This window comes from Chionomys nivalis, chromosome 5 (assembly GCF_950005125.1).
Source record: "Chionomys nivalis chromosome 5, mChiNiv1.1, whole genome shotgun sequence".
Taxonomy (NCBI): Eukaryota; Metazoa; Chordata; class Mammalia; order Rodentia; family Cricetidae; genus Chionomys; species Chionomys nivalis.
In genome coordinates this window covers 16,906,570-16,920,008 of record NC_080090.1, presented here as the reverse complement: position 1 = coordinate 16,920,008, position 13,439 = coordinate 16,906,570, and the positions used below count along the sequence as shown (strand labels likewise).

General features: G+C 41.9%; 1 protein-coding gene across 1 annotated transcript in view; it reads left to right on the top strand.

The window, feature by feature from the left end:
- The first annotated feature begins 252 nt into the window (after nt 1-252).
- The window catches only part of Catspere (catsper channel auxiliary subunit epsilon), a 63,870-nt gene continuing 50,683 nt past the window's right edge, over nt 253-13,439 (top strand). Inside the window, exons 1-5 of the mRNA XM_057769917.1 lie at nt 253-468; nt 1,651-1,728; nt 4,758-4,864; nt 6,568-7,060; nt 10,925-11,402. Of these exons, the coding sequence (XP_057625900.1) occupies nt 253-468; nt 1,651-1,728; nt 4,758-4,864; nt 6,568-7,060; nt 10,925-11,402 (1,372 nt within the window). The remainder of the gene's footprint in view (nt 469-1,650; nt 1,729-4,757; nt 4,865-6,567; nt 7,061-10,924; nt 11,403-13,439) is intronic.

Below are 13,439 nucleotides of genomic sequence, written 5' to 3'. Positions count from 1 at the left end.
CCCCAGAGGAGGGTGTTGGATCCTCTAAGGCTGGAGTTACAGACGGTTGTGAGCCACCATGTGGGTGCTGGGAATTAAACCCAGGTCCTTTGAATGAGCTGTCAGTGCTCTTAACCCCTGAGCCATCTCTCCAGCTTGAAGAATTACAAAGTATTTTAAACCAAGTAATGATGACCTCCAGGCAGATATTCAAGAACAGACAGTCATCCCCCCTCTCAGCAACAACCCAGAAGAAAACTATGTGCAAGGGACATGAACGTGGACCTTGAACACAGGGAGAGACCTTTGCATTTTCTCACAAAGCAAACACAGTCAAACTACACCAAAATTCCATTTTTCATCCATCTGAGCGGGCTGTCCAAGGAGATAGGAGGAAAGAGCTCTCACATATTGCTATGGCAGGTCTACCGCGGAAACTGCTGTGTAGTAGCTGGGAAACTTACTATGTGGAGCCAGCAAAAAGGCACAGTATGTGTGTGTGGGGGGGGGGTATTGCCGCATAACTTGGTGACTTGGGTTTGATCCCTGGAATTCAAGTGTCCTGGTTATCTTTAATTGTCAACTTGACACAGCCATCTGACAGGAAAGCACACGTGGAGGAATTGTCTCGACCAGATTTGCCCATGGGTGTGTATTTGTATTAAAAGGAGGGAAGATGTATCTTTCTTGGTTCTATAGAAAGATTTTCAGAACTTAGAGGAATGGAGCCAATAACTAACTGGTTCCCTGTGGGTAGGAACTGAGTGATGGAAAGGGGAGGCATTTGGTTGCTGTCCTTCTCTTTTTCATATAATTTGCTTTGGGCAATGTCAATAAATTATCCAAGAAAAAAATAAGGAAAAATGGTATCTGTTTTTATTAAACTGACTATGATGTCAAATGCTAAGGATAAGTTACAGACGGTGTGCAGAGGGTGATTTCGTTTTCCATAAAACGTGGGGAAGTGTAGGAAGGCTGTCATGTCTACTTATGATATAAAGGAAGGCATGTGATCATTAATACAGGATATTATCATCAATTACTTCCAGGTATAGAAAGATTTTCTTAACACTTCATGGGCCTATGTGTTGTTCTAGTTATTAAAAACTACAAACACTGCTTTTGATGTTTTAAAATAGAAAATAATGAAAACCCTTTTTTCACTTCTGTTTTTACGTGTATGCATATTTTACCTACACATACAACCGTGAGCCACCTGCCTGCCTGCTGACTACAGAGGCAGAAGAGAGCACTGGATCCTTCATACCTGGAGTTAAAGATAGTTGTCAGTCCCCATGTAGGTGCTGGGAATTAAACCCGAGTCCCTCTGAGTAGCTAGTACTCTTAACCACGGAATCATCACTTCAGCCCCAGTAATGAAAACTTTTGAATTAATTAAGAACATTCTGAGTGGTTTTGCCACAACAACAACAACAACAACAAAAATGAAATTTGTATAAAATATAAGGAAATGCAAATGTTTTGTGTATTTTTAATATTCTCTGATAATTTTATGTATGCATAGAATGTATTTTGTTTATACTAACCATTATCCCTCCCCCTAAGTACTCCAAGATTCACCCTCTGTCTTCACCCCCTCCCAATTTAGTGTACTCTTCTTTTTTATAACCCACTGAGCCTGATTTGTGCCTCTCATATTTTCTTTTATAGACTATCAATATATGGGTATATGATCCAGAAATTTCCAGCAGCGAAGAGTTGAAATGGACGGCGGAGAAACCTTCTCTCGTAAGTACAAACATCATCTTAGGTTAGATCACACAGGCTGCCTGTCTTTTTTGAGGACTGAGTGTAAGCTATAATCAATGGATAGTCTTCTAAGCTTCCTGAAACCAGCTTAAAACACCTTTATGGCCCCCTTGTTCAGCTTAGTCACTATAGATATATTGACCTTGCGCTTGAGCTCTACAATTGTAAACTTCTCTAGCCAGGCAGTGGTGGCGCACACCTTTAATCCTAGCACTCAGGAGGCAGAGGCAGACGAATCTCTGAGTTCAAGACCAGCCTGGTCTATAGAGCTAGTTTCAGGATAGCCAAGGTTACTCTGAGAAACTCTCGAAAAAAACCAAAACAAAACAAAAAAAACAATTGTAAATCTCTCTGTTGAGTATTCTCTCATGGGGGGAAGAGAGGGTCATTTCTGTGCCTTAAGGATATGCTCTATTGAAGTGATGCCTTAAAAACATAGCTAAGCTGTAACACAGCAAATGTGTCAGCCCTTCCTTATATTTGCTACAAATTTACTGCTTTGAAGACTTAAATTTTGTATTCTGTTACAACTCAAGCATACTGAGGAAAACCAATATAGGCTACTATTCTCTCACGAGCCTGTCACTATCTTAGTGGGGAGCGTGGGGAGCAGTGTGGCATGTGTTTGCATAAGATGTGTGTGGAGTGGAGACATGCCAGGGCATATGTGTCGAGGCTGGAAGACAGCTTTGTGGAACCAGTCCTCTTCTTCCACCTTTGTCTGGATTCCAGAGGTTGACAGGCATCTGGAGATGCAATCTGAGGTCAGGATCACCCCCTTTGTTTGTCCAAGAATTGGTAGAGGTAAAAGAACTCTCCAGTGACTGGCTGCTCTGCTTCTCTGATCCTTCACCTTTCACTCCCTAATATCTGGCTCCTGGTTTTATTTATTAAGACCAATTAGAATTTGTGCTACAATTCTGCTTTAAATTCTTTTAGAAACCTGCAGTGTTTCTCACAGCCTTTCATGGCCCTATATTCCTGGTTCACAAAAGGCTCCAATTCTTCCATACCCTCAGCCACACTTTGCAGGTTTTGTGGAATCAATCAGTGATGTTGTTTTGCGTTTTGAAATAGCTATCCCCAACATAGGGGAAATCTCACTGTGTGTGCTGTTTGCTTGTTTGTTTGTTTTAGGCATAACCTCACTAAATAGCTCTAGCTGGCCTCAAACTCAGAGACCCACCTGCTTTTTCCTCCTGAGTACGGGGATTAAAAGTGTGTGTCACATTGCCAACATCATTGTGGTTAGATCTGCCTTCTGTAAGGACTGGGGATGCTGACCATCTCTTCACGTTCCTATCGACCATTTACATAAACTACTTTGGGAAAAGATGTCTTTTTAAGTCTTTGTTCATTTGTGGTCATGTTCTTTCGGAATTACTGGGCATTATTCTGAATATTAATATCCTGTGCCAGATGTGATTAGCAAGTATTTTCTTTCTTCTATTGGCTGTTTTTCTTTACCTTACTTTTATTTTTTGTTTGTTTGTTTGTTTGTTTGTTTGTTTGGTTGGTTGGTTGGGGGTTTTGTAAGGTTTTTGTTGTTGTTTTGGGGGTTGTTTGGTTGGTTGGTTTTTTGAAACAGGGTTTCTCTATGTAGTCCTATCTGTCCTGGAACTCATTCTGTAGACCAGGCAGATTCCTGTCTCCCTGGTTCTGGGATTAGTGGCATGGACCACCATGCCTAGCTGGTCTTCTCACCTTGCTGAGAGTGTCCTTTGGTACACAAATACTTTGAACTTTGGGGAGGGATGTTTTCCTTTCTATTGACAGCACCCATTTCTCTTACTTTCTTTTTTTTTAATTTATGTACATATGTGAGTACAATGTCTGTGGAGGCCAGAAGAACACACTGTGAGGAGAGAGAAGGAATCAAGGTCAAATTCTGGGGGCCTTCAGTAGAGCAGGGAAGAAGTGATGTGGAAATGTCAGCATTAATGAAGTGCTTCAGATGGGATGATCACCTCAGTATATTGAATGCTGACAGATTTTTATTATTATTTTTTTTCTGGAACCACTAAAGTTGGTTAGCAGGTGAAGTTTCGTGCCACCAAGCCTGAATGACCTGAGTTCAATCCCTGTGACTCAGGTGAGGGAAAGAGAGAAGTGATTCCCTCAGGTTGCCCTGTGACCTCCACATGTGTGCCATGGCTGACCTCCACATTTGTGCCCTGTGACCTCCACATGTGTACCATGGCTGACCTCCACATATGTGCCATGGCAATGCACACCGTTACCCACAACAAAAACACAAAATTAAAAAAAAAAGGAAAAACTTAGGTTTCTGTATTTTCAGGATCTCAGCAGTCTTCATTCACGTAGGCTTCTGATGGAGCAAAGATGCCCTCAATATGTTGGCTCCCGTACCAAGGCTTATATTCATTTATAGACTGGAGCAAGCACTGTCCCGCGGAGCTGCACCTCTATTCATAAAATTCTTAGAGGGAGGAAGCTAGATGGTTAAAAGAAACAAAAAATAGGCTGGGTGGTGGTGGCGCACGCCTTTAATCCCAGCACTCGGGAGGCAGAGGCAGGCGGATCTCTACAAGTTCGAGGCCAGCCTGGTCTAGAAGAGCTAGTTCCAGGACAGGAATCAAAAAAAGCTATGGAGCCGGGCGGTGGTGGCGCACGCCTTTAATCCCAGCACTCGGGAGGCAGAGACAGGCGGATCTCTGTGAGTTCGAGACCAGCCTGGTCTACAAGAGCTAGTTCCAGGACAGGCTCCAAAACCACAGAGAAACCCTGTCTCAAAAAAACCAAAAAAAAAAAAAAAAAAAAAAAAAAAGCTATGGAGAAACCCTGTCTCGAAAGTCAAAAAAAAAAAAAAAAGAAAGAAACAAAAAAATAAAACTTGAAAGTTTGTTGAATGTATATATATATATACAAGCATAAACAATATCTTAATTAAAAGAACATTATTAAATACATGAAAGTAATTCCAAATACCTTTGGCTATGAAAATAATAAGAGAGAAACCTTATCTGTTTTTGTTTTTGTTTTTTCAGAATTCCAAAATACTAACCAACTTGTTGAACACCCTGGGGCAACACCCTCACATCCGCACAGTAACGAAGAGGATCACCTATGAACCAAAACCCTTAAGTTTGGAGGGGTATTTAATTTTTTAATTTACCCTTAATTTAAAAATCGGAAACTTTAAACGAGATTTGAAAACATTAGTGGACTTTTATAAAATATAAAATCGTATCTGACATGCGATTTCCAAGGGAAGAATTCCTTTATGCCACAGGAAAAATAACTTGCGATCATTTCGGCTGACAATCAACTCAGAAAACACCAGTCAGACTGGTGGACGATGGTGTCATTGTTTGTTTAAAAACCTAACCCTCAATCTAAAAGCCTCAAAAGCGGTGACCATGTCCCTAAATGTTCCCAGCTCAGCTGTGAAAGTGGACTATAGCTGCGTGTGACTGTAATAGTCCCTGCCGCCAGCAGTGCCCCATAACACACAGGTTCTCTAATAACCAGAAAGGCAACATCTGTTAACCAGCAAAGGTAGATCACAAGGTACAGACAGGCTTTCTTAACCTCCTGAGCACCTAGCCACAGGCAGAATGGGTTGGAACTAAGGGATATAGTTACTGTCTTCAAGTACTTCAAGAACACTTCCGATGTTCCCACGGAAGTGAACCCAGCCTACTGAGTGACACACTACCTGACCCAGGCCTGCAGGAGAGGGAGGAGGGAGTACTTTCCCGAAAGTGAAGTGTCCAAATTGGGAGTCTTCTCAGTGTGGGTGAGGGGTGACAAGTTCCAAGACTTTCAGAAAACTGCAATGAATAGGTGAAGAAGTGCCCCTCAGATCTTCGAAGGATTAAGTCAGAACTCAAATTATTCCTGCTTTTATAACACTGTGGAAGTGGCAAGGTAGGACCAGCGGTCCCTATAAAACCAAACTGCAGGCCGTCTCTGATGGAGCAGAAGGGCTGGGATTAAAGGTGTGTGCCACCACTGCCCGGCCCTTTCCTATTTTTAACAAGCTTTGTTGAATGATAACTTACACACCATATAATCCACCGTTTTAAACTATGGTTCCCACCCATTCAGTGATCGGGACATTCCCACTTGCCCACCTGGTGCCACTATTATACGAACATGACTCCTGGTTCAGTCACTCTCAAGTTGGCAAGCACCTTGGTTATGCTTCCCTTCAGCTCTGCTGTGTACCATGCTGCTGGGAGCATCTGCATGTTGATTTGCAGCTACCACCATGCCTTGTTTCTCCTCGACATGCAGAAACAGTGCGATTTCTGGGGCTTGTGCTATCTCCCACATTTGGTTTTTGAGGGATGACTTAAACTGTGCGGTTTTAAAGTCGCTACCCTTTTCAGATCTCCCTCGGCAGAACAGAAAGTTTCCTGTTTCTCTACACCCATTGTATGACACCTGTTATTGTCTGCTTTATATAGTAGTAACCATAGAAGGACCCGCTGATGAAATTAATAAGTGTGTTATAGTTGACTTCAGAGGTAAGAAGGAAAGGCGAATCTAAGGGATTTGTCTTCATCTATCATACAAGAAAGCAATAGGTGATGTGTAAAACTGTATGTTAAGAAAGACGGGGATAGGACTGTTTGCTTGGTGTTAGTGAGACGTACTGCAGAAAAAAAGAGCATCCAAAGTCAAGAGTATTTTTCTCTCTGAGAGAAGAATAAAAAATGGAGCCATGGCAGCCTATGTTGATAAAAGCTTAGAATTTTTTTAGATGTATAAACTGTGTGTGATGGATCAGAGAGAGCAGAGATAAATTTTCTTCTCTCTTTTTTCTTTTCTTTTTCATTTTTCTTTCCTTAGAACCTGGAACATTACTGTGCCAATGTCCTCAGATGATGTAGTGAAAGAGATAAGAGGAACCAAAGTGGCTTTCCAAGATTGCTTCATTTCCAATCGCCCCTTCCTTCTGACGTTTCCATTGTTGATCCTCTCCTCAGGCCCAGCAGACTTACCAGTCACGCTGCCTGCTGGAAGTCCATTGATGGGTGGCAGTGGTGTCTGCGTTTATACGTTTTCTGTCCTGGTCACTGAAGATGAAACCTTCCAAACAAATGATTCCTTCCTTACCTGGACCAGGATAAGAGTCCCCCCAGGTGTCCTGAGTGAAACCGAAAGGCGCAACGTCAGTGATGTGACCATACTCAAAGGTGCAATTGTTTTTATAATAAATGGTGGTATTTACGTAAAAACTGAGGGCTCATTTAGAAGACTGGGCAAGAAAGACGGTGCTCCTGAAACCGGCGTTGTTGGCGTTTCAAGAAGAAAGTGGTGTAAGGTCAGGTATTTGTTCAAGGTCAGTGAAGGATGATCAATGTGAGTGTGTATCTGTATATTACTATAATGTTTATTCAGTACTAGATCGGGGCTCTACAAAGCATCTTTTTGCATAGTTATTATCTCTCTGCCAATAGCCCCACTTACCTTCTAAGACCATACAAGATTCAGCACGTTCAAGCTCATATTTGGCTAAAGACAGTTATTTAAAGATGTAAACAACTACATCTCTGAAATTCAAGTTTTCTGAGGTATCTTAGCAATAAAGATGTTATCCCCAGTGACAAAGAAAAAAATTAATCTTATATGCTATCATGAAAAGCAATGCAGTCACACTGTGAGGACTAAGCTTCCCTGTATATGTTCCCCCAAGACCCTGTGTGCTTTCAAAAGTTAACCAACCTGCCCACAATAGTATGGAGAATAGATACCAAAGCATTCTCACTACAAAACATAAATATTGCACAAAAATGTGGATGTTCTTTTAATACATCGTTGGGCTCCTAAAGAAACATGGCAAAAGCAAGCACATATGTTGAACATTAAGACGTATGAAATAACCAAGCCGACCATGAAGGATGGTCTGAGTGATCCGTGGCTACAGCTCCAGGTAGGGCTGGGCTATTCCTGGTAGCAAAGATGGGGCGTGGCTTTCTTACAACATTCTCAGCTTAGGTGGTAATGAGTGTGGCTGCTCTGACACCCACCTCACAAACACTTCATAAAGTATTTCATAGATCCACAACATAGGATCCACCAAGCTGCTCCCCACCTCAGGGAAGCTCACCCCACTCTTCCCTTGGGGTGCTCTGCTCAGCTTTATCAACCCCACTGATGCTTTGGGAAATGAGCCTCCCTTTAAACTGTGTCTCGATTGAATTCATTCTTTCAAAGAGGACAAGAATGGAAGGACACACTCCCACCCCCAACACCTATCCCCAGTCCCCACCTCCCCACAACTTTCCCACAGTAAGAGAAATTCTGGGAGGAAAAAATCTGTCCCAAAGGACTGACCCAGAGGAAGATGTAAATTTCAACATGTGAGCTGTCCTCAGGACTGACCTCTGACTGTCGAAGTTCAGATACCAGGAGGCAAAGCCTTAGGACAGGGTAAAGTGTGTGTGTGGGGGGGGGGATATGGAACAAACTCTTTTTGCATAAAACAATGGCCTCCAAAGAGATCCTAATACATCCAAACCTCTGTCAGCTTTCATTACAGAAAGTGGAGGGACTGGAGATTGGCTTAGCAGTAAAGAGCGCTGACTGCTCTCCCAGAGGACCTGACTTTGAGTCCCAGCACCCACATGGTAGCTCAGAAACATCTGTAACTCCAGTCTGAAGGGATCCAACACCCTCTTTTGACCTCCTTAGGCATCAGAAATGCACATGGATGTACAGACATATATCTAAGCAAAACACTCATATACATGAAATGATAAAATAAATCTAAAAATTAAATGTTCTAAACACTAGGATAGTTTAAAAATGCAGGTGATACTTAAGAATATACATGCATACACATATGGAAAAGAGGTCATGTATTTGAAAGAGAACAAGAAGGGGATATGGAAGAATTTGGAGTAATAAAAGGAAAGGGGAAAATGATGCAATTATATTAAAATCTCAAAAATAAAAGAACCGTTTCTTTAAAGTGTTTCCCTCCCGAGTGTTCCTACACAGCAGCCAGCTCACAGTCGCTTAGGCGTTTGAATTCACAGTATTTATGTGGGTTACTTACACGTGACACCTGAAAAGGGAAATCTATTGAGTAATTACCAAGTTGGCCTCTGTGGATCATCTCTATTGTTAATTGGTGGTGAAGGCCCAGCCTGGAAGTAGCCAGTGCCATTTCCTAGGGTTTGGTTCTGAACTGGGTCATGTGTGGAGCAATGGGCACCAGTGAGAGAGCACCAGTGTGGAGAACACAAGTTCACATGCTTTCATTCTCTCTCTGCTCTTGACTGTGGATGCGACGCTGCTTCCAGCTCCCGCCTTGACCTCCCTACAGTGTTGGACTGCAACCCGGAACCGGGAGCCAAATCAACCCAAACCCTTCTCCCTTGGGGCTGCCTTGGTTAGTTTTTGATCACAGGAATTGGAAAGATTGGGAAGACACATTTCTGTATCAGAAAAGAAGAAATTCTCAAATCAAACATCTCTATTTCCATATTAAAGAAGTAGCTGAGGGCTCTGAAGGGATGCCATAGTAGGGTCTTTCTTCTATTACATATCAGTATCAATATTCATTTTAAAAGCTTGTAGTAATTACAAAATATCTATAGCAGGTTTTTTTTTTTTTCATAATGGTTCTGCCTTAAACCAACTCTGGCATATCCCATCTTCCAGCACTTCATAGTGCTGGAGTTAGAACCCAGGACCTTACTTCCAGTCCCTAGGTCTTATGTATTTCTTGCTCGTGTCTTTCTTCTCTTTAACAATCACCCTTTCTGTATCTTTGTATTTAAGGAGAGTTTCATATAGACTTAAAAGTTTTTGTGTTGTTGTTGTTGTTTTTTAATTCATGGTGATAATCTCTGCCGTCGAGTAGAATCTGTTTAGACATAGTGTTCACTATTACTATAGCTGGATTAAGACTACTAATTGGGAGGCTGGAGAGATTGCTCGGTGGTGAGGAGTGTTTGCTGCTCAATCATGAAGATCAGGGTTCAGATCCTAGCACCTATGACAAGCAGCTCTCAAAGACCTAGAGCTCAGTACTGAGAGATCCAAGGTATTTTTTTGACCTCCCTGGGCACCTGAATACCTGTGGGCACACACACACACACACACACACACACACACACACACCCCAAACCTTTGGGAGGAAAAGACCACCGTTTTGGCTTCTTTTCCCTCTACCAGCCATTGAAGCTAGGTCCTCATGCATTGTTGTCAATCATTCTACCACTGAGTCACCTCCCAACAGCAACATTTATTTTCTCTCTATCCCACTGGTTCTTTGATCCTTTGTTTCTTCATTCTTACCTCATTCTAAATGGATTGTAAAAATTTTTAGTATTTTTGCGTTGTCTCATATAGATTTTTTAAAATAGGAACTATTTTTAGTGGTAAAACTGAGATTTATAATAATAATCTTTAACTTATCAGGTTTACTTTTAAATAATATGCTATGTAGAACTCAATAAAAATTGATTAAAAAAAACATACAATGTCACAACACTGTAGAAGCTTATGACTGTGTCTTTGTAGTTATACTCCAGTCCTTCGTATGGTCTCATATTTTACTTCTAATGCATTGTTAATATTACACTTTGAGTAGTCTAATTTCAGAGAAATACATAGATGACAGTGTAAAATGATAAAAAATTAAAACAAAGAAAACTGGTTTTTTTCTTGTTTCATGGGATATTTGGGTTTGTTTGTTTGTAATTGAGACAAATTACACACTGGCATCTAACTAAGAAGTAGCCTCCCTCAAGCTCCCAGCTTCTGGGACTACTACAGGTGTTCACGACCACGGCAAGAGTGATCAATAAGAAGCCAGGAAAGGCTGATATTTTCAAGTGTAACGGAAAATATCATTGATTCTTTCTACTGCTAGAAATATGAGGAAACATTAATGTAACTATTTCTTTTCATGGCATCTAGTATGACATGTTTTTCTCTATTGGACGTCAGTTCCTAAAGTTTTATTCTGAAATATGCTTGGTAATAGCTCGGTAACTACCTCCTTTTCACTTCATCACCTTTGGTGCTGGGGATGAAAGCCAGAGTCTCGGGAACCAGGAGTCTGTGCCGCTGAAAAGCTGGTTCTCCTCTCGCTCTCTGCTCGTCACTGTCGAGAGTAGGAAAAGACAGAAGACAGAAATTGCCAGACCACTCTCTGTCCCTGAAAATTTTTCCTTTTTTTTTTCTTTCCTAGTTTGAAAAAAAGAGAAGCAGAATGGCAATATGGACAAAAAAAGAAATTTATCTTGGATATCCTAAATTTAAATATGAAAAAATACTAGATATCTCAGAACTGAAAGACATGCTAAAGTTTGGCAGTATTGACGAAGTAGAAATACATTATTTGGCTTATACGTGGCACCCTCTGGAGCTTGCTGCGCTAGTAACCTATTGCTCCCCCTGCACTACCACCAAAAAAATATTCTTGCTGCTGTATAACGAGGATTCACCAAAGTGGGTACTCCAGGACTTCCAACTAGAGGTGCCCGTGGACAGAAGATTGAAAGCATATTTCCTTTACTCGGCCCTGCCGGATCTGATCGTGTGGGATGACCGCAGCATATACTATTTCTACAAAAACTACAGCATTCGTGGAATTTTAACAGCAGAATCAGGAGAGAGCAATCTGTCAAAGTTATCAGATGGCAGCAAAATCCACAACATCATTGCAGGTGAGGAGTTCTCAACCCTGCCAAAAGTATTCTGGATTTCGTTGTATTGATGTTCCAATATGTGGCGCCTTCGATGGCTATGGGTATATATTTAACCACCTAAAGCTTAATCAGTTTTAAACTTGACCAGTGTTAAACTGTGATCCCATGTGGCAGAACGGTGGACTCAAAAGTTTCATTTCACTAGGTTGGCAGATGCTAAGGGAGCAGTTTATTTATTTGTCAGGGTAGGAGGTGCTGTGCTGTCTTTTGTTTTGTTTTGTTCTTTTGAGCAGGGCTCCTCTGCGTAACAACCCTGTCTGTTCTGGAACTCACTTTGCAGACAAGGCTGACCTTGAACTCTGAAAGTGTTATATTGTTTAATGTTCCTAAGGTTCGCACAACTAAGTACCTTGATCTGTAGCTCCATGCCACAGTCCTACAAGCCAGCTAGGAACCAGAAATCAAGTTGCCAGCAGAACATGCTCCTCTGTAACCTGGAATTTGGAGAGTGGGTGGTGTTTTCTCTTTGTTTTATTTTTGCCTTTCCCCTTTGTAGGCAGAAACTGTTTGTTTCTGGGCTGCCCAGACCTGAATAATCACACAGAAACTATATTAATCACAACACTGTTTGGCCAATAACTTAGGCATGTTTTTAGCTAACTCTTACATCTTAAATTAATCCATAATTCTTGTCTGTGTTAGGCACTTGGCTTGGTACCTTTCATCAGTGAGACATTCTCATCTACTTCCTCTGTGTCTGGGTGACGACTGCAGACTGAGCCTTTGCTCCTCCCAGAATTCTCCTGTTCTGGTTGCCCTGCCTACATTTTCCTGCCTGGCTACTGGCCAACATTTTATTAAACCAATACAAGTGACAAATCTTTACAGGGTACAAGACCGTTGTCCCACAGTAACCTGTAGTAATGAGAGAGAGAGGGAGGGAGGGAGGGAGAGAGAGAGAGAGAGAGAGAGAGAGAGAGAGAGAGAGAGAGAGCGAGCTGCGTCCCACCACCTGGCTAGCTTATGCCTGAAATAATAACATGGAACTGGTATTAATTAGATTACTTCCTGGCCCATTGTATCTAGCCTCTTTTTGGCTAATTCTTACATCTTGCTCTAACCCGTATCTAGTAATCTGGGTGGCACCATGTGATTGTGGCTAACCTGCAAGAGTCTAACCTATGTCCGTCTCAGGCAGGAGAATCATGACGTCTGCCACACTTACCTTCTTCCCAGCATTCTGTTCTGTCTACTCTGCCCACCTATGGGCTGCCCTATCAAAAGGCCAAGGCAACTTCTTTATTTAACCAATGAAATCAACACAAATACAGAAGGACCTCCTACACCAGTAACCCATCTCATGGACACATCAGTCCAGTCTCCTGTTACTAAACTGTGTTCTTCATGTGCACCTTGTTTTCATGAGGACACCTTTTGAAAGGACACAACCAAAGCAAGGAGATACTCCGTGTATACAAACTCTTGCTGCTCAAGCCCAGTGACCCAAGTTTGGATCCCCAGGACTGGGCACAGTAACATAGTATTTATTATCCCAGCACACCCATGGGAAATGAGAGGTTGGGAGCAAAGATAGGAGATTGCTGGCCAGGTAGCTTAATTTATAACTGGTGGGAAGACCCTGCCTCAGAGAAGGCATGAAGGAGAGCAGCTCTGACACCTGAAGGTTGTCCTTTAACCTTTCTTACACACTACCAGTGAGCTAAACCCCCAAACTCCAATGTAGGTTTATATAGATCAATATTCTAATCCACAAACAAATCACTCAAAATAGTTAAGCCTCAACTTTCCAGTCATCTGGAGAAACGGATTTATGTGTCATAATTTGCAGTTACCCTTTCTTGACCCCATGTCACCCTCTAAGTCACAGCACTTCAGTTTTCTTCCCCATATATTGCAAGAAAGTGCTGTATAGCAGCACTTTGTCCCTCTCCGCTGTTTCCCTTCAAATCAAAACTTAGCAGACTTTCAACCAGTCAGCCTTCTTAACTCAGAGTTTGCTTTTCTGGCACCTTGAGTGATCCACCGGTGGCATTT